General features: G+C 42.6%; 1 protein-coding gene and 1 long non-coding RNA gene across 6 annotated transcripts in view; one reads left to right on the top strand and one right to left on the bottom strand.

Moving 5' to 3' along the window:
- The window catches only part of SH2D4B (SH2 domain containing 4B), a 96,778-nt gene that overhangs the window by 1,793 nt on the left and 67,339 nt on the right, over positions 1-27,646 (top strand). For 2 of the 5 annotated variants that reach the window (XM_083614819.1, XM_083614817.1), the window contains exon 2: positions 7,359-7,493. Coding sequence is in view for 2 of the 5 variants with exons in the window: in XM_083614815.1 (XP_083470941.1) it covers positions 14,516-14,702 (187 nt within the window). In the remaining 3 variants the exon portion in view is untranslated. Of the gene's footprint in view, positions 1-7,358; positions 7,494-8,876; positions 9,094-13,197; positions 14,703-27,646 lie in introns of those variants that run through there. The other 3 variants (XR_014548306.1, XM_083614815.1, XM_083614816.1) reach the window with 2 other exon arrangements.
- Positions 12,820-14,229, bottom strand: LOC310763074. Its single transcript, XR_014548455.1, has 2 exons — positions 14,129-14,229; positions 12,820-13,198 (listed from the first exon to the last, which is right to left on the bottom strand). It is a non-coding gene; the product is annotated as an uncharacterized lncRNA (long non-coding RNA).

The raw sequence follows: 27,646 nt of genomic DNA, 5'->3' as shown, positions 1-27,646 counted from the left end.
TACAGAAAAAAGAAACATGCATTCCAAACTACAGTGGTACCTCGCAAGACGAATGCCTCGTAAGACGAAAAACTCGCAAGACGAAAGAGTTTTTCGTTTTTTGAGTTGCTTCGCAAGATGAATTTCCCTATGGGCTTGCTTCGCAAGACGAAAACGTCTTGCGAGTTTGTTTCCTTTTTCTTAAAACCGTTAATACCCAGGGAATCCGTGCTTCGCAAGACGAAAAATTCGCAAGACGCCAAAACTCGCAGAACGAATTAATTTCATCTTGCGAGGTACCACTGTACCTGAAAGATAAACCTATTGAACAACAATGAATAAGCCTAATAGATGAAGGTGATGGACTATATGGGATTGGCAGAAATGACTGGCAGAATCCGAGACCAGGGAGAAGAGTCAGCAGAAGAAGATTGGAAGAAATTTAAAGATTATCTACAGAAATATTGTAAAATTAATGAATGTTAGAATGATGTTGGATAGAAATTAAGTGGTTTCCAGCTGTAATGCTTTAAGAGAATATGAAAAAAGGGTTATAAATAGGTAAAAACATAATGGTAAGGATTTGCTGAACCAACAATTTGAGGTGGAATACAAAAAAGGGAGGTATGAGGAGGTCTGGGAAACAAGCTAAAGGAAAATAAGCAATGGAAAATTTGTGTGTTTTTAATTATTTTTATTTTGTATATTTGTTATTTTTTTATTTTATTTTATTGTAATACTTTAAAAAATCTTAATAAATATCTTACAAAAAAAAAGCCTAATAGCGAAGCATGTCTAATATATAAAAAGAAAGTGGAGCCCATCTATCTTGCTATAGAAAAAGAGAAAATTACTGGAACTGGATAAACTACAGTTAGGAAAGTTCGCCCAGTTGTATTAGCCTCCGCCCTTTGTAAATGCGGGTCAGATTTTCAAACACCATCCACCAATTGAAACAAAATTGGAGTCATGCCCTCTCTGACCAGCTTGTCAAAGCTTTAAGAAATTCTGCTGAACTATGCAGGCCTTTGCCAGACTCAAAAGTAATCATATGTACTACAAGGGCACCAAGGGACACAAATAGACAAACTGAAAAAGTGTTCCGTGTGGCTCAGGTGTCAGCCTGGAAGATGAAACCACAATGCCCTTTAAAACATTTGTCTTGCGTGGTGGGAGGCGCAGTGCTGTAGGTACATCCCACAATGCTAGTTTAACGTTTACAGAACTGTAACCATGCTGACAGAGTCTTTTTTGTAGAGTTGGTCTCAGAGTGGGGGATAGACTTGATTTCTTGCAGCCAAATAGAGGCGAGATCAAATGGATCAGCAGAAAACGCTACGTTGGAGAATGAACTCTCATGCTGAAAAGAAATGGCATGCCCTCAAACACTTTGTAGACAAAGCAAGGGATCTCGTTGCTTGCCTGTAGTTCCTCTAACTCACGCCAAGGATCACTGCCCGAATGCCTTCCCATCTCCCCCTCTCAAAAACAAAACCAGAATATAAAAACGTAAACACAGACAAATCTAACAAAAGACAGCGTATCACATCTACCAACGATAATTTAGGTCCATTATAGCCACATATATATAATGTTAAGAGCTCATTGTCTCACATTTTCATCGAGTTCTGTTCTGTTCCAGGATCTAAAAATAAAAATACATTTCCCAAGGAATCTCTGTATGTATTGGTGAAGGCTCATTACCTGCTGTGCACAGTAGTGCAGTTAGGTAATTTTAGACTCAGCCTAGACTTAATGGTCTTATGAGGAGTCCCCTCGTTAGAAGTTAATATGTTTTGCTTCCACATGGGGTAAGCCAGCCTTGCCGCATATGGAGGGCCTTCTTCATTCTGCTGAATGGGGCACTAGATTTTTGCCCTGAAGTCCTGCCCTGAAATCACTGCTAGCTGTATATTGCATTTGCTGGCTCCAAAGTTGCCCATCCTGCATTGGCTGAAAGCTACAACAACTGAAGAATGTCAGAAGAATGTTTAATCATTCTATACCTCCGGGTATGGGGTGGTATATAAATTCAATAAATAATAATGATAATAATAGGCCCAAATTCTATTGTGCCACTGGGAGCCCTCACCTCCCTTGTGTATGCTTCATTCAATAATGCCAGCCTGTCTAGTGTGGTCTGAAAAAGAGGCACAGGTACACTTGGTTAGAGGAGTGGTCCATGAGGTGACACGGTTGATGATACCTTCCTACACTGCTTGTCCTGCCTTTCTTCTTTGCACTGCCATGCTCATGTCCTTTCGCCTAGTACTTTTTAACAGCTGAGCTTCACTGATCACATGTGACAGTACGTTGCCTTCCCCAGGTGTGACGGCACCTTCCACTTGGCCAAAGAGAATCTCAAAGCAATAGCTCTTCCTAATGACCGACCAACTGACCACCAGAAATTGGAATGTGGTTCTGGGCATCCTCCTAGCCCAGGCACTGTGAGGGAGGAACTCTCCTATCTTCCTCCTGCTTTCATTTTCTTCATTGCCATTGAGGAGAGCATACCCTTCTGTCTTCGACAAAGAAAATAAGTTGCCTCGATTCGGTCACTAAAGAAGACTTCAGCCATTTGTTGAGGGCAGCTCATGTGATGCAGGGAGATGCTTTTTGGGATGTTGGCTTGCACTTCTCTCCTGTTTAATTATTCTCCTGGGTTTAATTATTCAGGGATGCAGCACAGCATCTCTGGCGCTTACTCCAAAATAACATGGCAATCACACTTGCCACTCATGCCATGCCAATATCTTCCCTGGGTGTGAACTGCCTCCCTTTCATCCCTCCAATTCTTTTCCATCTGTAAAACTGAGTACTGCTGCTCCCACTGCTGCTCTGACCATTCCAAGCTCACGTGACAGTCAGATATTTTATTTCCACTTCTGTTTTTGTGCTGATACACCAACAAATCCCAAAATAATATGCAGTATATATATGTCTGATTTCAAAAATGCCAAGAGGAAGGAACTGTTTTCCACCACAACCAGATGAAACTCAGGGAACAAGCTGTGCTATTACAAAGACTAAGGCCTCAGATGCAAACTCTAGATAATATTTTAGAGACCAAGACCTAAACCACATTTCTAATGGCTGTCATATTCATATTGTTTATTGTCATATTCGATTGTTAATTCAAACTTAATTCTATTGTGTTTTATGTTTGCTTAGTACGGTATGTGAACCTGGTCTGGGACCGTAATAAATGTCATTCATACAACCAGATAACTTTAACCATGCCAAATTATTGTGGATTTGAAGGCACTGCAATCTTAAGCACACTCAGTAGGGAGCAAGTCCAGTAGAACCCCATGGAACTTTGGCCTCAGAAAACATATGTAGTATCTTTCTAGTAGGCTGAATCCCTACATCAGGAAGGTGCCACTCGCTTTGGCTTACATTGTGGGATTGTAATTGGGAATATCGCTGTACATTAGATCACTTACAATATTGACACTCATCCTTTCACAATCACATACCCTGCAAATGTTCCAGAAAAATCAGGACCATTCCATTTTTTATCGTGAAAAAATGGCAGCCATTTTAGTTGCCCTGATCTCACACAATTTTGTGGCGCGCTTTCCCCCAGAAAAAGTGTTATTTTGGGTTGTGATGCTGCATGGTATACCCAAAATGTGTGTTTTGGGGCACTGTGCCTGGAAAAGCACTTTTTTTGGGGGGGGGGAAGAGGCCACGGCGTATAAGTGCAAAAGATCATGGCAACAAAGATGGCTGCCGTGCTCTCGTGATAAAAATGGGAAGATGGTGCCCAGAAAGATGGCATCCTGGATTTTGTCTTCAAGGCGTTGGAGGGTATGCAATCACACTTCCCAAGGCAGTTTACAGCAGATAAGTGGAGCCGTAGTTAGCAAGACTCTCCCTTCCCCCTATTTGAAAGCACAATGTAGGCTGGCCATGAGAGGGCACCATAGACTTAACTATGTCCTTTGAAAGGGGAAATGAAATAGAAAATGAAAGGAAACAAACAAACCATCCATAATTAAAGCAGGGTGGGGAGAAAACAGGGTTTCGGTATTCCATTTTTAAGAATTGACAGTAGCGTTTGGGTAGATCGGAGGCAGGGAAGATTTGTTTGGGTGAGTGTTCCTTTGCATTTTCTTTTCTCATTGACGCTTCTCTGCGTGGAAAGACAGCCACAAATAAAACATTATCGCCCTCACCCCTTCTCAGGCTGTCAGTTTGCTTCTCCCACTGCTTGATCCCAGATTCCTTGGTCTATGGTGACACAACCATTATGTTTCCAAGGTTCACTAAATAATAAATGCTGTGCACCTCTAATGTGCCACATGCAAACAGTATTTATGGGTGCATAATCAAGAGATAATATGACTTTTGTTATTCCTTAACACGCTTTAGCTAGCCGGTTGACTCATGCTTATACTTTGAAATTTAATTAGATAAAAGCTTGTATTTTCCCTCCCTTTCTCATGGCATCATAGCATTGTAGAGTTGGAAGGGATCGCGAGGGTCATCCAGTCCAGCCCCCTGCATTGCAGGTATCTCAACATGAGGTCTGCCATCCAATTTGAAACCGTACCAGACCCTGCTTTGCTTTGCAAATGTGCTAGCAGTTTCATTGCTGCATTTACATATTCAGAGTGTGCTTTTTATGAGAGCCCATTTCTGTTTTACATTTTGCTTGTTTTTTTCCTGGCCACGTGTTGGAAGCCCTTTGTGGGAAAAATCTGGGCATCCTTTTTGCAGCTGATGATGCTCTACATCTGTATTGCCACTTCAGCCTGGGCAATTAGTATACTTGAGAGAGATGTGAAGCTTTATACTGAAGTGTATGCAACAGCTTTTTGGCCATGGTAGGAAAGCCTGGGAACCAGAATTCACTAGATGCTTGTGCTGTAGTGATCAGACACCCCACCCCATCTGAACCTAGCTGTGCATTAGGGTTTATTCACCACCCACCTGTTTCTACCTGCAAGGAACTCTTTCTACCTTGTCTGTTAAGGAACCCCTGTGAAATGCAGAGGATCATGGGACCTATTATTTCACCAGAACAGGATTGTTTCTGGGTGTGAGTGGGTTCTCAGGTGGGCCTCCCACCTTGGTGCCCCTTTCCTTACCTGGTAATGGCAGGTAGGCAGCAACAGCTGTCATGTTCCAAGGGCTGCAATGATGGTAGCCCTCCACGGCAAACCTTTCTGAAGGGGGTACTCAACTAAGTTTTATGCAAAGTGGACCCATTGAAATTAATGGCCATGGCTACATTAAGTCCATTAATTTCAAGGGGTTTACACTGAGTAAAACTGAGTTGAATGCCACTCTATATACACCAGCACTGCTGATACCACTTTGTCCACTTGGCTTTCTAAAGCCAATCCGTTTATCTGGTAGGTGGGTGGTTCTTTACTAGAGAGAGCACGGAGAAAAATTGCTCAGAGCATTTTATTGTTTCAAATAGTGATGCATTTAGAAGTACATACCTCCTCAAGGTTAGCGGTGGCTTGGAAGCTACATAAAGATGGTAGAAATCCAAAATATATACTGTGGAGTATTTTTCTTTGGACTACACTGTTTATATAAATTGAGTGCATCTATTTAAATAGAGTTTTCTTGTTTAAATCAAAAGTTCTCAGGTACATTCCTCACCACCCATGTTATTTTATTTATTAAATCTATATACCGCTGCTTCATCCAAGGGTGTTTTACAATTGCTGTTGCTGATACTGCAACTGATGCCACTGATAAATTGGGTAGAGGGCTGGTGGGCCACTCTAGAAATTCTTGAAGGCCATTTCCCTACCCCTGATGTAGGGTGCAGAATTTAAACCAATCTGAGACCAAACTGGCATAATTAGCACTAGTTAAGTCAGAACAACTCACCCACTTCTCTGTTCATTTTTGTTTCTCAGAATTCTGGTTAGAATAGTTGCTCACTGTCAGTAAATATTTGAATTGAATTACCCTATAGTCCAGGCATAGGCAAACTCAGCCCTCCAGATGTTTTGAGACTACATTTCCCATCATCCCTGACCACAGGTCCTGTTAGCTAGGGATGATGGGAGTTGTAGTCCCAAAACATCTGGAGGGCCGAGTTTGCCTATGCCTGCTTTAGTCAGTATTGTGATGACATCACCCTTTCTGTATGATATGTGATTGGTTCTACCATGTGATTTTTTTTTAAAAAAATATTTACTCATCCTCAGTGATCTCCTGTTTGCAGGCTTCCCATTGGCATGTGATTCACCCCTGTCAGAACAGGATATGTCAGTGTGATAACATAATGACATCCATCTGGTATCTAGTACCTGAGTGACTTGTACACCCCATGATAAACATAGAGCCTAATGAGAACTGTTGCCTAAAAATGACACCAAGAGGTAGCAATTCAAACATTGACAATTTCAGAAGGTTTGACAAAGGTTTCAGCCCGCCCACCCCACCCCCCGTCTGTAAAAAGAGCAAGCTTTAAGAAGGAAAACCTCTGAAAATCCTGAATTCTGAAAATTCAGTACCATAGCTAGGATAACTGCCTAATTCCCTAAAATGGCAAAATACTACAATATGTGGGTTACAATTATAATACAGATTACTAATTGTAAATACAGCAGTGGTAGTAATTCCAGGCCAATTAATCCAGAATGAAATGTCACGATCTTGTATATGTCATGTACTTGGTCTAGGATTAAGATTTTTATTTCTTCCAGCCTAACATCCTCTCTATTTAAGAAGGTCTCCCCTCCATCTTCCTTCCCTCATATGCAGCACCTGACTGTTTTTATATAAATGTCACAGCCGAGGTGGGCTTTGGCTATGTCATAAACTCTGAATAAAATTCTTTTTGTGCTGCTTCAGCATTCCTGCATTTTAGCCAGAGAGCTGTTTAGTTTAGAGAAAGGAAGTTATGTGAAAATATAAAATCAAGGTGAGCGAATAAGGTAGATTATCAGTTAAAGCAGTGCTTCTTAACCTTTTATTGGCTCACAGGAACCTTTGAAAATCTGATGAAAGCTATGGACCCCAGAACCCCCCCCCCAATACAATTTTCAAAGCAATAGGAAGGAAAGGAAATAGAATGCATCTGTCTGTCGGTCTATCTATATCTCAAGGTTAAAGGCAACTGAACATGAGATACTAACCTTTTGCTGGGTGAATGATCTGGAGATGTGAGGATAAAACTACAATGGCAATTCAAGTACCTTGCCAAGTAAGGAGTTGTGATAAAAGTCAGCACAATCAATTGGTTAGGGCATTGACCTGATGTCCAGAAGTGTCATCTTGTATAAGTTATTTTCCCTAAGCCTCAGTTGTGCTCATCTGTAAAATGGGAATTAAGGTGTTCTTCTTCATGGGCTTGTTATGAAAAGCAAATTTTAAAAATACTATATTTTTATCCTACTTTTCAGACAATGACAGCCTCTCAAAATGACTCTCATCAATTGAAAGAGAGAAGGGTACTGCCATAAGGGTTATATAAAGAGACACAAAGGAAGAGAAGAGGTAGAGGAGAGTGGTCAGTCCTTCAAGGCCAGAACAAAATGGTGAGTTACGCGGGAGTTAATGTCCAGTTGCATCCAGGCTCAATTTCCCTCGTGATGTTCTTGCTTGAAGAGCAGTTGGTGGCTTTAATAGCAGTTGGTGCTGTTCCAGAGGTGGGCAACTGGCAGCTGGAGTCAAGTGTTCTTGGAATCAAGACAAGGAGGGAGGCTTTTGGAATCAAGACAGCTCCTCCCAATGAATGGGACCAGGTTGATCTCTCACTTGCCATGGTATCTGTAAGCTGGATGGCAGGAGGAGACTTCCAAGGATTCCCTGGCTAAAGGCAGAGATCAGAGTATGCTATCTTCAAAGCTGCTGCTGCTGCTGCTTCTTCTTCTTCTTCTTCTTCTTCTTCTTCTTCTTCTTCTTCTTCTTCTTCTTCTTCTTCTTCTTCTTCTTCCCCTTCCTCTACCTCTTCCTCTTCCTCTTCCTCTTCTTCATATCTGCAGAAGTCTGTGTCACCAACAAATAAACCACATGAAAGTTCACAGTAGGTAGAATCTGCCTGCAATTCTACAATGGCTCCCCGGTGATCTTTAGAGAGGGCTCAGATGCCACTTGCTCGGTGGGGTGAAGCCACATCAATAATCTCCAGGCAGCAACGACATTAACACTTAGGAGAGGGGTGAGACAGCAGCAACAATGGAGCTGTGTGGGCCCCCCATTGGGAGCACTGGATTGGCACCACCAGTCTGCCCATGCAACCCCAACTTGGCCACCATCTTCCCCTTTCCTCTCCCAGTAAGTGGCAGTGACACTGCTGCTGAGTGGCTACTGCTTTGGCTGTGCCCCATTGGGCAAGCTGTCCCTGCTGAGGGTCACCAATACATTGGGCTGAATCCAGACTAATTTAGTTACACCGCGATGCCATGGATTTCAAAGCACAAGTCATAACTAGGTTGTCCTGTTGCATCTAACTTAGTCTAGATTTGACCCATTGACTTTTGGATGACCTGGAGAATATGCTGGTTAGGTAGCTATTTTGTGTCTTGGAGATGCAAACCCCCTACCCACATGCTTGAAGATCCTATATCATAGATCTTCTCCAATGACATTTACATGCTTTACTATCTAAGGCTGCCTAGTGGCTTCTTGCCTGATAAGAGCGAGCTGACACACATACCTTCAGTTGCTATGTTACACCAACTTTCACTTGAGACTGTTGCACTTGGCTATACAATGATGCTGTGTCCAGCTTGAAGGCTGTGTTGTTCACCTGTATGCAAAAGATCTGCTTAATAATAATAGCAATTTATGACAAAAGCACAATGAGTTTAGAGGATTTATACAGGCTTCTCTAACATTTGACTGTCAGACATAAATAGGGCACCGTACACTATTTCTTGACTTCAATAGGTAATTTTTGTATATTTACGGAGTCCCAATAACTTAGCTTTCAGTCTGTGAAAGTGGTATATAAACAGCTGGTCTGACGAAACTTCATGTGCTATGCAGTGATAGCAACCACGCAAAGAGTAATACATTCTGAACTTTTGCTCTAGAAAACAACAATTCTGCTCTTATTTGAAGAAAGGGGAATTATAAGGCAAAGGCCTAGACACCAAGTTTACCAAATGCTGAGTGACAACATTAAAGCAGCAGGTAACAAGAGACCTTTAAGTCAAAGATTTGGCTGGCTATTTCAAATCAATATGTGAGCTTCATCTTTCATCCCTTCTACAGATCCCTAGGCTTGTGCAGGTCTCTTTTCTGCCCCCACTCTCTTTCAGCTTTCCTTCTTTCCTCTGAAATTATTTTCCAGTTGTGTGCTTAGTTAATTTCTGACTCTGCATTTAATAGTCTTGGAGGGACCCCCCCTCCTGCTGTGTGATAGGTCAGTCCTGCCATGTTTGGTGGCCCCATCCTACTCATTCTACTGAGTGCAGCACTGAGCATCTACCCCAACCAATTGCCCTGACAGCAGCTCTGTAGATCTTCCTTTTGATTTTCTAATCTAGGCTGCTGCAATTTTGCAGACCACTCTCTTTCCCTAGATACCTCTGCTTCTTCTGTTGATTCTTCCTGCCTTGCTTTTCTGTAGGATTAAGCAGTCCAGGCAATGATAACTGGATACACTTCTGCCTACTTTTCCAACCTGTGACGTTGGGATAGCTCATCCAATCCCTATCAGAGGCTAACCTACTGTAACCACCACAACTAACATAAAAGCATTCTGTTGAATTCATCTCAGACAAGCATGTACTATAAAAAAAATCAAAGGGAGAGGGGTGGGGCAAGAAGGGAAGATGTTTCTTTCTTTTACCTTCTCTCTTTACACCCCTCCAATTCCTGTCAATGGGAACAACCCATGGAGCTCCCCCGTTCAAGGAAGTCATCACCAGTCTCAAGCAGAGAGGTTGTTGTGAGTCTCCGCAAATTCCACTCCACTCAATGGAGTTGATGTGCAAGAGGAGTCAACAGGGACTTTGCTTCCCACAAGCGAACTGGAACAAACTGTATGAAAATAGGCATGCATGTATGTTTGCAAATAAAAAGAAGAAAATACTCCGCCAATGGGTGTCTTCATGCTGCCAATGAGCATTTTTTTAATTAACATTCTTGTGTTACATATGTATACATTGTCATATTACATTACATGGCTTATTATAATATGAATTTCAACATGTATAAAAATTTATATACAATATATATATACCTAAAGAAAAGGGGGGGGGGAGAAAAAAAAGAGAAAAAAGGCAAAAAACTGTTCCAAAATCATATATGTACCAACACTACAGACTTCCTGTCAATCACACTGTATATTCCTTTTTTACAAATGAATGTACTCTTATTATTGTATATTTCTTCACATTTTATCTGATACATTCCTATATCAATATGTACCCTTAATCTTATTTCTCAACTCAATTTCTCTCCAACGTCAATCGAATGCTAGCATAGATAGCGAACCTTTACTGTATTTCTGAACATATATCTTATATCTATCCCTCATGCTGTCAATGAGCATTAGAAGCAGAGAGCGTCTACAGAAGTCTAGTGTTCCAATCATGGGAAGTAATAGTACTGCTCTATTTTGCCTTGGTCAGACCACACCTGAAGTACTGTGTCCAGTTCTGGGTTCCATGATTTAAGAAGGACATTGACAAGCTGGAACATGTGCAGAGGAGGGTGGCCAAGATGCTCAAGGATCTGCAAACCAAGCCTTATGAGGAACTGTTGAAGGAGCTGGATATGTTTAGCCTGGAAAATAGGTGACTGAGGAGATATGATAGCCATCTTCAAGTATCTGAAGGGTGTCACATGGAAGATGGAGCAAGCTTGTTTTCTTCTCTAGATAGTAGGGACCAGACCCATGGCTTTGCATTACAAAATAGGAGATTAAACACCAGGAAGAACTTTCTGACAGTAAAAGCTGTTGACAGTGGCATGGACTCCTTCAAGGAGTAGTGGAGTCTCCTTCCTTGGAGGTTTTTAAGCAGAAGTTGGATGGCCATCTGTCATGGATGCTTTAGTTAAGATTCTTGCATTACAGGTCTCTTCCAGTTCTACAATTCTATGATTCTAGGAAATGTACCAAAAGGCCTATAATAATGTGTATTCTAGGAAAAATCCATTTTAGAAATGCGTAATTTGAGAGAAATTTTGTTTAGAAATGTATTTTTTGTCAGCAAATGTAAATACAAATTTTCATGAGGTTTTTTTTTTAAAGAAAATAACAGATTAAAGCAGAAATGGAATAGGACAGAATTACAAATGAACACCCGTGAACCTGACAGAGAGTGATCCACTCATTCCAATGCTGAACTGCTCTGACAATTAACACAAAGCGTTTTTGGTGGTGTAAACTGACTGTTGAGGGACGCGGGTGGCGCTGTGAGTAAAACCTCAGCACCTAGGACTTGCCGATCGTCAGGTCGGTGGTTCGAATCCCCGCGGCGGGGTGCGCTCCCGTTTCTCGGTCCCAGCGCCTGCCAACCTAGCAGTTCGAAAGCACCCCTGGGTGCAAGTAGATAAATAGGGACTGCTTACTAGCGGGAAGGTAAACGGCATTTCCGTGTGCTGCGCTGGCTCACCAGATGCAGCTTGTCACGCTGGCCACGTGACCCGGAAGTGTCTCTGGACAGCGCTGGCCCCCGGCCTCTTAAGTGAGATGGGCGCACAACCCTAGAGTCGGACACGACTGGCCCGTATGGGCAGGGGTACCTTTACCTTTTTAAACTGACTGTAGAGTTTTGCCAAGGAAGCTTCTGCCAGAAAGAAAAAAGAAAGACTTTGACCAGAATAATCATTTAGAGAATTTTGCCCTTTTCTGTTACCTTGAATCATGATCAGTAAATGTCCACCTCTTAAAACAAACAAGTTGTTTGATTTACATCATTCTCACTGACGTTGGGAAAAAGATATGTGAGAAGCTTGGAAACCTTCCATTATGGGGGATAGTTCTATCAGCAGCTACCAGCTATGATAGTTAAATGGAACCTCCAAGTCCAGCAGCAATATATGCGTATGAATGCCGAGTTGGGGGAACAAAGAACAGAGGGGAAATTCTTTCCACAATGTCTTATATTGCCTATGCAAAAAGTCACACACAAAAATATTTCACCAAGGGCAACTGTAATACAAAGGGTAGTGATGTGATAGCAAAATGCAATATAGTGGTACCTCTGGTTACGTACTTAGTTCGTTCCGGAGGTCCATTCTTAACCTGAAACTGTTCTTAACCTGAAGCACAACTTTAGCTAAGGGGGCCTCCCGCTGCCGCCGCGCTGCCACTGCACGATTTCTGTTCTCATCCTGAAGCAAAGTTAGCGGAGTCTGTAACCTGAAGCGTATGTAACCTGAAGCATATGTAACCCGAGGTACCACTGTATTTTTGTGTGAATTTGCATTTTGTTATTATATCACTGCTCTGTGTATTGTGTTGCGTATGGCAGATATTTTGGTCAGTTTATGGGTTGAAATAGCTGCACTTAGCAGTTTTCTTTAGCTGAAAATGGAGCAGAGGTTTTTAGGTCACATTCATGTCATACATGTAGAGCATGTAGCTTCACCCAAAAATCCTGGGAATTGTAGTTTGTTAAGGGTGCTGGGAATTGCAACTCTGTAATGGCAAACTACAGCTCCCAGGATTCTTTGGGGGCATCCATGTACTTTGGATGTATGATGTGGAATTGACTGTAGATGGAAGTTGGATTACAAATGAGACTTGCAACAAAACGTATTCTTGCCTTCTAAGAGAAATGTTCCTATTCAGGGTACTAGCTAGCCAGCTAAGTCCTCCACCGTGGTAGTATAAACTATAGGGGGCTCCAAAACATCCATTTGCTTCTCATCCCCACCTTCTGTGGCTACTCAGCATGCTTGGTATTCATCAGGCTGTTTTTTAATGGTTCTTTTAGGTTTTATTTTGAAAAGCCTTTTTTTATACTACTCGGTTCTCTCGAGTATGACGATACCTTCCTTAGAGGCACTGGAATTGTTCCAGTCTAAATGCTACGATGCGGTTAAGGTGTCACTCCACCTAAGACGGGCATAGAGGAATCCGATACAAGTTGGCCAAGGATGTGACTCTCAGCCGATGAAGATCTGAAGTCAGAAAGCTAATGTTAAGGTCATGTAGCCTTTTGAATTTAATGGTTCTCTTGATGTTCCAGAGAGACTGCCTTCCCTTAGCATCCTGCTTGACCTTTTGCTCTAATCCAGCAGGACTCTTACATTCTGATGATCCAAAAAATAGTTATCTTTTCTAAAAAGCAAGGGGGGAAAAAGAGTAGATGTCTTACAAAACTATTTTGATGATATCTGAATAATTCAAAAAGCCTGAGCATCTTGTTAGACTATTAACATCTCCATGGCCTTTTGGTGGCCTGAGTTCAACTGGTTGGCAGTTTTGTTATGCATTTAGCTGTTTCAAATGGGATTTTAACAGAATTTTACCATCGTCTATTATGCTTTAAAATCTATTATTACACATCTTAGACCTTAGAGGCTGGACGGGGCTATGATTAGTTGCATATAAATTATTGTAATAGAAACCCCGAGGAGCTAACAATAGTATTTCACGGAGAGCAGGAAAATGCCAGTAAACAGCAAAAGGTCACCATTTGCTTAAAAAGCAATCTCGTCTCTATCTTCCCACTGCAGAATGGAAAACACACCGATGGCAGGAGGGTTAACGCAGTGTGCTTGAACTGCCAAGGCCAGACTTTGGCTTAATTAATATTAATTAGCTGCCTTGCAAGTTTTCCTCCTGACAGCTTTGGGCTGCTCTTCCATTCCTTTCTGCAAGTTTGAGAGAGGGAAAAAACCCCTTAAAAAACTTTTAAATCCGTTAGTGCTGAATCACCATGTCTGTTGGCAGTAAGTAAACATGACCCTAGACAGAGCCAGGTGGTGGTGTGTGCTCCAGCGACCGGGGAGAGTAAGCAGCGATACAGATAATGTGTAAACGTTTGTTGCCTTTTATCGGAAGGGATCAGTTCCCAAAAGGCGCTGGAATGACATAGATATCACCGGTGTAGTTGTTACTTTTCACCATGACATCATAGATTTAAAAATAAACCCTGAGGCACAAATCCCCAGCACTACATCAAGGGGAACACAGCACCGTGGGAATGAGAAGCAAGAAACCTGGGACACCGTGCCATAATCGGATCAGTTTTGTAGAATACTGAACTGTTTCCAGGTATTTAAGTGGCAGCTGTCAGAAGTTATCCTCTTTCCCCTTTTTGGGAGCCTTTTAATACCATCCAAGTGGCTCATCCTTGTTTGTACGCCTTCGCCCTGCCAATCTCCTGTTCCATCTCTCCCTCCCCCCCATTGGACACCTGTTGATAGGTGACACAAGCTATTATTATTGTGGCGATTAACGGAAAGCGATCGGAGCATGAAAGAGAACCCAATCCCTCTCAGGAAGGGCCAGCACTTTCATTTCAAGTTGTTTTTGAGGAAGTGCTAAAGGCGTTCAGTTGGCTGGACTGGACAGGGTATTTTTCCTTCAGTTTTGAATTTTGTCTTTTCCACCTGGCCACTGCACACGCGTTGCTTTCTTGACCGGATTGCCATGCTGCAGCAAATTTTGAGGGATATGTACATCGACCCGGAGCTACTGGCTGAACTGAATGAAGAACAGAAGCATGTCCTCTTCTACAAGATGAGGGAAGAACAGGTCAGGCGATGGAGGGAGAGAGAGGAAGACACGCAGGAGGGAGAGGCGGCTGTGCTGCAAAGGACAGCGAGACTCAAGCAGAGTAAGATTTGACAGCTTTTCTGATCACCAGTCATTTCTGTGGGGAGTTGAATGTCTCAATGTCTGTGTATTCCTCATATTTTCTGCTCTAGCAGTTGCCCTGTGAAGGAAATCCCAAGAAGATGGAAACTGAGACCTCACCCAGGCAACTGCCAGGTGTATTGGTCTTGAACCTAAGCATTCCAAGTTCAGGCCTAGAACTCTGCCCAATGAGTCACAATGGCTCCAGTGCAGAATACGGTAGTTGCAGTTCAGTCGCATTGAAATGAAAGGGGATTAAGCCAGCTCTGATTTTTTTCTCCTCTATGGATTAAGCACGACTCTTTGTTTCTCTTTATGTGTGGGGATTTGTGCCTTTCGACTTGCACACCTAATCCATAGACTCATTGTTTCTGTATAATGCTTAACAGTGTGTAAAACTAGCAGACCAGAAATGTAGGGCCTACTGGCACCACCAGTCCCCCTACTGGGCTGTGAATGGGCTAGAGTGGGGTGGTGAGCAATACCCTCCCTCTCTAAATTGTCCTCTGAATGCCTCATGAGGACATGATTATACATTAATTCAGGCATAGGCAAACTCAGCCCTTCAGATGTTTTGGGACTACCATCATCCCTAGCTAACAGGACCAGTGGTCAGAGATGATGGGAATTGTAGTCTCAAAACGTCTTGAGGACCGAGTTTGCCTATGCCTGCATTATTTCATGGCACACCCTCCAAGTGTCCCTATTTTCAAGGGACAGTCCTGGATTTACAGAAGCTGTCCCAGTTTCTGATTTGATCCTGAATATCCCACTTTTCCTTAAGGCATCCCTATTTTCCTTGGAGCAGTATGGGCAGTATGGAGTTATTCAGCCCCTGAGTCAAGGAGATAGGTAACTATACAAGCTTTTGAAGACATCTGAGGGCAGCCCTGTATAGGGAAGTTTTGTGTGTGTGTGTGTTTTTTTTTTTAAAAAACACACGTTTAATGCTTCTATATAAGTTGGAAGCCTCCCAGAGTAGCTGGGGCAACCCAGTCAGATGAGTGGCGTATAAATAAAAAAATTATTATTATGGAATAGGACGTCCCTGTTGTCATTGGAGAAATGTTGTAGGGTATGTCACGGTGGCTGGGGAAACCCACCCAGATGGGCGGGGCATTACTAATAATAATAATTGCAAATGGAACCCATTCCAGAAAAGCCAGTACCTCAGCAGAGAAATGGCACCCTGGGATGTCTTTCTTAGCTATTTACTTTACTGTTTATATTCTTTGAATGTGTTCCATTTTCATTTCGTATTTATTTTTGTACCTGCTTTGTTTTTGTTTGTATGTAGGTATGTGTGTGTTTTTCTTTTCTTTTTCTTTTCTTGTCTTTATTTTTGCCAGATGTATGTACGCTTTGCCTTTCTTTTGTATTTGCATAATAAATCAATAACAACAACTATATAGTTTTTCCTGTAAACAAAGCAAAGACTATGAAATAATTGTGTGCTATAGTCATCTAGGGTCAGAAGCATAGACACACATCAGTCAGAGGTGTTTTGCGGGCACAGCATATGACGTGCCCAAAATGGCCCATTCGCACTTGGACTGAAAGACTTTATAATCTCTGATTCGCTTGTCTAAGTCCCACTGTTTTTAAATATAGTGTGAAGGGTATCTCTTCGGGAGACCTTCAAGAGCATTCTTGCATTCTTGCAGTTCCCTCCCATGTGCAAATAAAAGCCTGTTCAATTTGATTGATCTGTCATTTGTTGGGAGTAGGGGGTTCAGAATGCAGCTCAGCTCTGTGCGCCAAAACAACATTAAGAGGATGAAGATTGTCTTGTGCAGAAGATGAACATAATGCACACTAACACCGAAAAATGTAACTGCAACATTTTTATATAGTAATTTGTCACAGTGTTGACAGCTGCATTTCCATATATAAATTATACATTAAACCTATTCTGCTTTTTAGTGCACAGAATTGTTTTCCGGGTAATTAATTTTCTGGTTTACAAAGAATGATGAAAAAGCGGAGAAAACGATCACAGGAAACTTTATACTGTCTTTCTATCTCTGCATGCATGCGTCTCACCTATGCTCAATGTTTTATGACACTTTGCTCCTTCCAAATGACTTGCCCATCTCTTTAGCTGCAGTTTTTGTGTGGGGGGGGGTGGTGGTGGTGAAATTGGGGCAGAGTGACTGGCGAAAGTTGTTTCCATCCTTCATAAAAGGGAAGGACAATGTTTTTCACCTTAAATGGGAACAAAGGCAGCCTGATCAATTCTGAACTCAGTTGGAGTACAATGGAGACCAAGGTTATGCTAGTAGGCTAAGCTGAAAAACTTACATGGGTGACTTTGAATTGGCACTGCAGCTTGCATGGTGAGAAGGAGTCTCACAGCGCTGTGTTCCACAGAAAGCCCTATGCCAGCCAGTGCGCTGTAGTGGTTAGAGTGTTGGGATTCAGAGTGGGGAGACGGAGACCCTGGTTCAAAGCCACAATTAGTTGTGTAACTCTCACTTGGTGAATAACTTACCTTTGTTGTGAGGGTGAAAAGAGGGCTGGAGAGAACTTTGTACACTCCTCAAGGATGAGCTGTGGAAATATAAAGATAATTAAAAATACCTCAAATTACCTAGAGTTTTAGGAATGTCACAGGGCTGGTGCACATTTTTCAATGTTTTCTGGCCACAGCTCGAGCTATTGTAACTTAAACACCCCAGACAAAACTTTGGGCTCATGCACACTCCTGTTTGCCCCATGGCTAGAAAGCATGGGTTCAAATGGCTTTGCCGATTCCCTCCGGAAAACCCGCTCCTTAGCACTAAATCAGAACAAGCGTCAAGCTGCGGAGAACCTGATTGCCATTTCTTCCGATTCAGCGCTAAAGATCCGGTTTCCACGAGGGAAAGCCGCAGGGCAAACGGAGGTGTCGCTAAGCCCTTTGATTCTCACTTGCCTCCTAGGGCATCCCTATGTCTAGAGTCATACAATCCTAGAATTGTACAGTTGGAAGGGACCACAAGGGTCATCTAGTCCACCCCCTTGCAATGCACAAATCTTTTGGCCCAATGTGGGGCTAGAACCCACAAGCCTGAGACTTAATCTCAGGCTCTACCGATGGAGCTATCCAGCACCTGGCATCCAGATATCAACTCATTTCAGAAACACGTATTTGCCTTGCTCTCGTTCTTGGAACCCTGTGATTGTGCTAGGGATCTCTAATAAGGCTGAGAATGAGTTTTCGTCCCAGGTGAGTCTTGAACCAGGAGCTTCCATATCTTGCTTTCTTAAAGCATCATTCGATGCTTCTTTAGTGAGAAGTAGGACCCACAATGCTTAGGTGGATATATATCTCCAACTGAGTGTGCCAGGGATTGCAACCCTACCCTGTACATTATACCATGTGAATCTGAAAATTTTAATCGCATATATTCTCTCGCCCTCTGAAAGAAGGATTCTTACTTCAAATGGAGAAGCAATACTTTACTGCAAATTTTCAATAGAAAAGTCTTTGCATAGAAGGAGGCAGGTCTCTCTATGCCCTATGATATTGTGGTGTTTCTTCAGCACATACCTCTCATCTCAGATCATAAGCTTGGGAAATACATATTTAGCCATTTTCCATTTTAAGCCTTCATTAATACGTGTACGTTTTCATTTCAGTGTGAATTAACTATACTTAGCCCCACACCTGAAATTACATGATGTCAAGTTGTGGGGCAGGTGAACATGGCTTGGCAAAAATGGCCTCACAGGGCAAATTAGGACCAATTTGTCTGGTGGCCAGAGGTTCATACAATACCTACCCTAGGTTAATCCAGAGGCTTAATCTTGCCTGTCAATCACAGAGGCTGAAGCTCACACATGATTCCCTTCTGTGTCTGTAGACCTGCATACCCTCAGTCCCAGCCTTGAACCCGGAGGTTCTCCGTTCAAGCCCCAAAGTCCTTCATAATAGGTTACCTTAGTAGGGCTGGTAGTTGGGTACTTGTGTAGAAACAGGATTATTTTTTTCTGCCAATGCTGGGCTCTCTTGTTGTGCATAAATCTTGCTTCTTTTACTTAAGAGCTAAACGATTAAACAAGACTTGTAGTAACAGATGTGCCTTAGCTTGGGCTCCTGCCTCCATCAGCTCTTTGCATAGCTGTCAGGATAGTTTTAGATGTTATGAATGGGAGCTTGGTTTTGTTCATAACAGCAAAACCAACTTCCACAGATTCTAAATAAACCGGAAAACCATCCCTGACCTTTGGATATACTTAAAAAGTGTGCGTTAATGCCCACAGACTGGTTAAACCATACAGAAATGGAGTAGGAAATCTCTTTCACAAGTAAGTACCTTGGGCTCAAGAGAGCTTAAAATTATTTTCTTTCCTTTTTTCGTTCTCCCAGCACACAGTTAAGTGTATCTTGGAGCATAATATGGGAGTTACTCTTCAACATGATCTTGGAAAGCTGTATCACTTTTCCATTTACTCAGAGTAGGAGGCTAGAATAGATCTCTGCTTCCAAGGACCTTCACTTTAGGGCACCCACAACGGGGAATTGATCATTACCCCTCCCTGGGGCCTCCCTGACAAAAATGAGAAGAACCAGTTTGGCAGGTGTCTATACCCTGTGATCAAAGGTTGCTGAGAGAAAAAGTAGCATCAATAGGGCCATATCATTTCCCCTTAGTGATTTCTAAGTGAAGATCATTGATCAAACCACAGGTGCAGCCTCTGTGCTGTTCCCAGTATAGAGGCTGAACTAGCAGCACCCGCTTCTTAGCCACATACCTACCATAGAGTTGGAATCATAGAGTTGGAAGGGACCCTGCGGATCATCTAGTCCAACCCCCTGCAATGCAGGAATATGCAGCTGTCCTGTATGGGAATTGAACCTGCAACCTTGGCATTATCAGCACCACGCTCTAACCAACTGATCTATCTGGGACACGAAACAACTACTCTGAAATCACTGAGCGTGAGCCTTTCACTAAGGTTCCTTATATGCCATTTGATTGCTACTGACTTGGGGGCTTGTCCTAAAATAGCAAAATCCAGATAATAGCCTGAATATGCCATTTATTAACCACCCACGTCTTTTGTCAACAAAGCATTTGTGTTAATCAATTATGGATAATGCCTTCCTTCCTCAATTATAGAATGACAAATCTGCAGGGGGTTTTTTCTTCTTCTTTTAAAAAAATCTGACCCTGAATGGTGAGAAGACTGCCTTCCAGGATGATCAAAGCACCTTTACTGATGAGGGGAAAAACCTGCTGTTCTGGAAAATTCAACAGCATCTGGCTCTGTCCCTTTTGATTATGCAGAAGGTGGAGCCTGTTTAAGAGACCATCTTTCAACCGTACAACTTTTCCACTATGGTCACGGTGGCACCATTTTCAAACAATGTTTCCATTGAAATATTTTGCCTTAGGAGCCACTTATAATTCGGGAATAAGTTGTAGTGTTTGTCTCTTCTGCCTATCAGCTTATAAGTGACAATCTGCACAGAGAATTGATCACTACTGAAAAGCGAAGAAATATTTAATGAAATAAATAAATAGAAAGCTCCACGGCTAAGTGAATATGTCATGTCTCTCCAGGCAAAGTACAATGTCCAGTTTAGTAGAGTATATAAGGCAGAAATACTAATTTTAGTGGGAAGCAATGGTGGATTTTTTTTGCCTGCCTGATTTTTTTGTGTTGTTGTTTGTAGTATGTCAGGAGAAGCCAATTAGAAAAAATTATCATGTACTTTTAAAGCAACCTAATTAGTATTAGAAGGAAATGGGTCATTTCACCCTCATTTCAAATCTGCTGTGACGCTAATATTCTATTTGACAGTGCTATCTTTTCCCAAGCCTCTTATCTGTTTTTATATATAAAGCTTGTTGGCCTCTTCTCCACAATATGCCCAAACTGTTGTACAATAAAACAAATAATTAAAATAGCCTATCTGTTAAAGAGAAGCATAACTTAAAACTAGCAAGAGTTTATAACCTGCAGCAATAAAAACACCTATATAAAACCCCCCTCAACTCAGCCTTCCAGCAGTTTTATTTTAAAAGGCTGTCCAATAATGATAACGATAAGAATAAACAAAATCCAACAACTTGCTGGAGAAGTTAGCACATGGATAAAGAGGCATATTTCATGTGGCTAGCTGTCCCACAAGACCCCTGAAAAGCGCTTTTTAAAAAACACAGTCCCCCCAAATGCACACTTTGGAGCACCGCACAAGATCTCTGCCCTGAAAAAAAGCTTTTTTGGGGGGGGGGCACAATCTCATGTGAGTCACATGATTCACACGCAGCCCTGAAAAATGGTATCCTGGTTTGGGCCACTTCGTATTGGAAATTTTGGGAGTGGAAGCATTGCAGCACTGTGACCACTAGGTCCAACCCATGGAGATGATCCAGTCTCGATGGTATCAAAAGCCAAATAGAAGAAAAAGCCACAGGACCATACTCCCTGAAAATCCCTTAGGGATTTTCAAGGCTGCTTCTGTCCCCGAACCAGGCCTGAATCCAGTCTGAATTAGGCCCATGTGATTTGTTTCATCCAATAACTCCTGCAGCAGAGCAGCTTTGCATATCCCCTCGCAAAGTCTTGGCTCCTTTTCCTCACCCTTCTCAGTGGGTGAGCACTCGGAGAGCTGCCCATTTGAAGAGGCAGTGAGAGCTCTTGTTCACCTGGGACTCCTGATCAAGGCTGTTTCATTCCCTTCCTTCCAGGGGCTGTGACTCTTGCACCTTGTCCAGAGGGCATGTCTTTGGGGGAGACCACAAGGGCTCTCATCCTGAAGTCCTCAGCCCAGGAGGAGCAGCTGGCAGGAGATAGGAACGGTAGTTGCAGCATGAACACACAGCAGTGAACAGAAGGCTTACAATGCATGAAACTTGGGATTATTTTTATGGTTTAGGGTAGGTTTAGGCCGCAATCCTAGGCACACTTACTCAAGAGTAAGTACCACTGCAATTGATGCTACAGAACATTGGCCGTGACCTTGTTAACATCCTTAAACTGGATGTCAAATGTATGAGAGGGTGTTTGGGGGAAGTTGCTAACCTGCCCACCTGCTGTACTTTGAGCTTTACTGAACCCAACGTTCAGCATCACCTGGCAGCAAAAGCCACTAGATAGGGTGCTGAACCCTACTTCCAGCCATGGAGCTTTGGTTGTGTGTCGGCAGAATGCGTGGTACTGTTTCAGCATAAGAGTGTGACACACTTGTGGAAGGGGTTGCCATTGCCTTTTCTTTTTAGTGAGTAGCATTTGGTTTCTCACCTCCATCTGGTGTGGGTATTAGTTTTCTGAGCACCATTTGCATCCCCCTATGTCTTCTGTATATCTATAGGTAGCTCTTTCAATAGCATTTAGTTCCCCAACCCTTCATTTAGTGTAAGTTAGCATTTCCCCTGTCACTCCACTTGCCTGTTTCATTGTTGTTCCCAATTGCCTCCCTAGTTCTTTATCCCATCTGCCATCTTGTGCCTCCTCTCCTCATCTTTGCCTTTGAAACTCACAAAATACCCCTCTCTGTTTCTTTCCTGTTGCTTCCCATTGGCCAATGAAATCCAAAGCAATGCTTACAAAATCAAGACTCATTTAAACACAATGGCTTTTTCCGGATGGAGTGGAGCTGGTCAACTACACTAAATAGCAGTCTAAAGCAGGGATGACTATCCCACGGCTTGACTTCTGTAAGAACTGCATACCCTCCAACATTTCTTCAATGAAAATAGGGACATCCCATTCCATAAACTGTTAGAATTCCTGCTCCGTGATTGCAGTCATGGGATTGTTGTCTATCACATGTCAATATATGTTTTGACTCCACAAAGTGGGAAGTGACGGAGACAGGATGTTTGTGTTACTGTGTTCCGTGAAGTGGAACTATTGTCCTTTGTTTTTTCTCTTTGCTGTCTGATGCTAGAGAGGGAGCCATGTTGCAGTGCTCCGTGTGTGTTTATATGTAAATAAAGTAGATTAGCCAAAATGCTAAGTTGCTGAGGTCTGTTACGCAAGCTGCGCAAACTCTGCATATCCCTAAGTGTGCCGGTGCCTGTTGGCATCAGTCGCTGTGATGTTCAGGCTGAAGAAAGCTTTTGAAGCTCCCGAATCATCGACCAGGAGGGAGGGAACATGCCAGTCGGGCATGTGTCTCTGCCAGGGTCCTTCTCGAGTGTAGGACGAGCTCCTGACATAAACACCATTTATACCCCGCCCATCTGGCTGGCTTGCCCCAGCCACTCTGGGTGACTTCTAACATACATAAAAACATAATAAAACATTAAACATTAAAAAAAACTTTCCTTTACATGGTTGCCTTCCAAAAGTTGTGTACTGTGGACCCTCTGGATATAAACTTAATTCATTCTGGGGGTCCTTACGTACCCTGTAAAGTCCGCAACATGAGGCGCCACTTCTGCAAATGCATGTGGCGCGATAGAGTGTTTCTGCATGCGGCACGCAGAGCGCTTCTGTGCATGTGTGCGTGGTAAAACCCAGAAGTATACACTTCCGGGTTTGCCACATTCACAACCCGAAAGTTACGTTACCCGAAGATAACGTAACCCGAGAGTCCACTGTAGTTACTTATCTCCTTGGTTCGGGGGGTCACATAACTCCACCCTCCAACGTTTTTCCAGTAAAAACAAGAAAATATTAAGGAAAAAGCAGGACATTCCAGGATAAAATCAGAAACCAGGACAGCTTCTGTAAATCCAGGACCGTCCCTGGAAAATAGGGACACTTGGAGGGTCTGCAACTGTTGTTGTTGTTTTAAATGCTTGGAGCAAGTTTTTGAGTCTTTGGCATTGAGTGGTGGTGGGAGAAAGCAATATTACATTATTAGGCTGGGTATTTTCTTAATGTTTCTGTGCTATCTATTAAAACAGAGGACCAAGAAGTTAATGCAGGCATATGGCTATCATTCTGTGCCTGCATTAATTTGGAGTTAATGACATTGATTAGACTCTGTAAATCAGTGAGGCCAACACACTGTAGGGCCATTTCATACATTATTTCGGAACCTATTGCCAAACATGCTGATGGCATGCATGTCTATTATCTGCAATATTTGCTGGGAAATGCTTGTAAGCAGGACCCAGGCCCTTAATGGGGCACTGCTTGCAGGGATTTTGCCAGAAAAGGCTATGATTTATACATGTGTGAGCTGAACCATTCATCAATAATGCTGTGTGTACTTTGTACTCAGAAATAGGTTCCCCAACAGGGAAAATAAAAATGAATTGGCCCTAAGATATGCCTTTTAAAATACAAGTCACCTAGCAACCCTAACTCCCAAAGTTCCAGAGGCTCTAATTGGATGATTTTGCAAGTATTCATAAATGATTCCTATTGAAAGAGATTTTTTTACAGGCTTTAATGAACTAGAGGCTAGGCAAGAGTTATCAGCCAGTTTTATAAGAATAGGAAAGGCATTTTGAATCATGAGTGAAAACTGACTGAATTTTCAGCAAGGATGAAAGAAAACCATATATGATTTCTCACTAGTATAACTGGGATGGGTACAACCAGAACAAGGTGCAAAATTGGCAATAAATATTACATTATCAACACTGAAGTAAAATAATGGTCAGTTGTGCAATGTTTACAGGATGGAAAGACCAGGTATCAGTATGGTTGGTGAGGGTAGCAGACCAGATGGAATGGCACCATTGCAACTTCTGATTGACTCTATACCTGGACCTTAAAACAATAAAGTGTGTTCTGCTACTGAAAAAAGAAACTACAGGTGGTGATGAGAACATCAGACGTTCAGCACTGGAACCATTAACTGGTGAGGTTGGCATGGTGCAAATGCACCAGCAGATCCAATCTGGTGCTGCTGCCAGTGTGTTTGCACCACACTGACCTGCCTGCTATGCTCCTTCCCCTCCCTTTCCCAGTATGATGCAGGAACTGAAGGAGTATACCTGAAAGACCGTCTCCACCTCCATCGTTCAGCCTGGACACTGAGGTCTAGTGCCGAGGGCCTTCTGGAGGTTCCCTCACTACGAGAAGTGAAGTTACAGGGAACCAGGCACCTGCCCTGTGGAATACCCTCCCATCACATGTCAAGGAAATAAACAACTATCCGACTTTTAGAAGACATCTGAAGGCAGCCCTGTTTAGGAAAGTTTTTAATGTTTGAAGTTTTATTCTGTTTTTAATATTCTGTTGAAAGCCGCCCAGAGTGGTTGGGGAAACCCAGCCAGATGGGTGGGGTAGAAATAAATTATTATTATTATTATTATTATTATTATTATTATTATTATTCAGCTGATCAAAGGTCATGTGAACAGCATAGCCTTACCATGCCAGTTGCATGCCATGCTCAGCAGTGAGAATGTGTCATCTCAGCAGCAACACTCATGAACTTGGTTTATGGTAGAGGGCATATAAGTAGCTAGCAGGGGCACCGCTGCCTCTCATAGCAGCAGGGAGGATGAAGGCTTGTTTCACAGCACTCAGATAAGGAGCGACTATTTTTGCCTATGGTGTCTCAGCTTCAGCTTAATGGAGAGTGAGAGTTTTTAAAATTCAAAGCTGCCCATCAATTCTTTGCATTTGTGGCAACTGAAAATGGAGAACAGCACACACAGTTCTTAACAATACTGTATGCATGGGGGAAGATAATAAGTAAGCTACAGTGAGAAAACAGAGGCATGGAAACAAGGCAAAAATGGGACAAAGCTAGTATGGCTATCAATGGCCTAAGCAGGTATCATGAATATTACCGATATCTAAGCCCAGAAATGTGGGTGATGAGCTCAAATATGCTCGTATCATGTGCTCCAATGCAGCTTTTATAAGGGCATTATTAGCCGATTGATTATGAAACTGAATAGTATTTATCCTGCAGATCTGACAAATCCATATCAGAACGTGTGACAATTCATCAACAGTGAGCATTGATAAAAAATGTAAGTGGTAGTTAATTTCATTGCCCATCCCCTGTGCTAAACCATTCAGTACATTAGGATGCACTAGGCTTCAAAATACGTGGTGGGAGAGAAGGAGGGAGGGAGGGAGAGAAAACAAGCCTTCAAAAGCTTGTCTCAAAAACTACAAAGAAGAATGATTAGGTCTATGGTGGATCACTGAATGCTGATGGAGCATATTTGAAATGTGCAGAACAGCTGCAGCAGAATATAGCAGAAAGGAAACAAATAAGTATGAAATCTTTTAAGCAGCAAGGATGAGAACACAACTTTCTAAATGTAAGGTCAGGTGATTTGTTTGTTTCAAATAACCTGTCCTGAGCCCTGGGGATGTATGACCTAAGGGTTCAATAAACAAGCAGCTCAAATAAACATACAATAGCCAAATAACGCTTTGACTTAAGGAAAGTGATGAAACTGCGTTATTTTAAACAGATGATGCGTGTCCCACATCTCTGCAATTGCGTGTCTCAAGCTTCCCTCCTGAATTCTTTTGGTAGCTAAGGAGGAGGAGGAAAGTACTAAGCTTTATTTGAGGAACTTACTATATTCTCTTAGGAGGACCCCAACTGCTTCTTCTCTCAAGGGACTCTACACTAGGACAGGACTGCTTCCTCTTGCTTTAGCAGGGAGTAGCTCAGGGTCTTTGTGACATCAGCAGCTACTGCACAAATCTCCACCGTCAGTTCAAATCTAAATTGCAGAGGAGATTGGTTCAGTGGCAGCTGATGTCACAAAGTCAGCTCTTTTCTTCCAGCATGGCCACAGAGGTGGACCACAGTTGAACAGCATGAGGAGGAGGCAAAGGAAGCCGGGAATCTGAGCTTCAACTGCAGGGGAAGCAGTGGACAGAGTCCAAATGGACAGTGAGAGGCAAAGAAAACTGGGTCAAAGCCAGCTGGAAAGGGATGTAGCCAGGTATAGCCAACCACTTGATGGTCCTTCCAACCACCCAATGGGCCTCCAGCTTGTTAAGAACCTTGGTTGCCATGGCAGCCAAAACAGAATCCTGTGCTTCTGAATGAGAGTCTAGGATTGAAATTGAAACTGAAATACTTTATTGTCACTTATACAACTTGTATACAGTGAGATTACATGAGCACCCCCCACTCAGCTCTCTTAGTCTTAATTCCCCTCGTTTACTGACGCACACCCACCAAACCCAAAAGTCAGTTGCCCTGTTGTTATCTTTTCATTCAACAGCCTAACAGCCCACGGATAGAAGCTGTTCTTTACCCTGTTGGTGTGACTAATCATGCTTTTATATCTTCTGCCTGAGGGCAGGAGATCAAGAAAGTGCCGGCCAGGGTGTGAATCATCCCGGAGAAATTTCCTCACTCTCCTGAGGCAACGTTCTTCTGCTATTTCATCCAGCGGATTTACAGGACACCACCACCCTCTGTAGGCACTTCCTATCAGATGGTGTCAAACCAGCGTACCACACCGTGATGCAGTATGAAAGGACACTTTCTATTGTTGACCGGTAGAAGGAGATAATCAAATGTTGATTGACATCCTTCTTCCACAATGCTCTGAGGAGATGGAGTCTCTGTTGGGCTTTCTTAACCACCTGGGTTGTATTTATTTTTCAAGTAAGGTCTTCACTGAGATAAACTCCTAGTAATTTAAAGGAAGAGACTCTCTCCACACAGCCCTCCCTGATGTACAGCGGGGCTAGTTCTCCTCTCTTCTTCTGAAAGTCCAACACCATCTCCTTTGTCTTGCTGATATTAAGGTGCAAGTTGTTCCCTGTAGATATTTTTTGGACCTCCCCTCTATACGCTGATTCGTCCCCACCTGTTATTAAACCCACTATGGTGGTCTCATCTGCAAACTTAATAAAACTTAATAAACTTAATAATAATAATAAACTTAATAATATGGGGAGAGCCATAGCTGTGGATGAACACCACACAAGACAAAATGGTAGAAATCGGGACTGTGCCACAGCAGGTTTTTGTCTTATATTTTTAAATTCTTCCCCATATTAACCAACCGTTCACATGAAACAAACTAGGACCTTAGGAAG

Source organism: Podarcis filfolensis (genome assembly GCF_964270895.1).
Source record: "Podarcis filfolensis genome assembly, chromosome: 5".
NCBI lineage: Eukaryota > Metazoa > Chordata > Lepidosauria > Squamata > Lacertidae > Podarcis > Podarcis filfolensis.
This window is presented reverse-complemented; position numbering and strand designations above follow the sequence as displayed.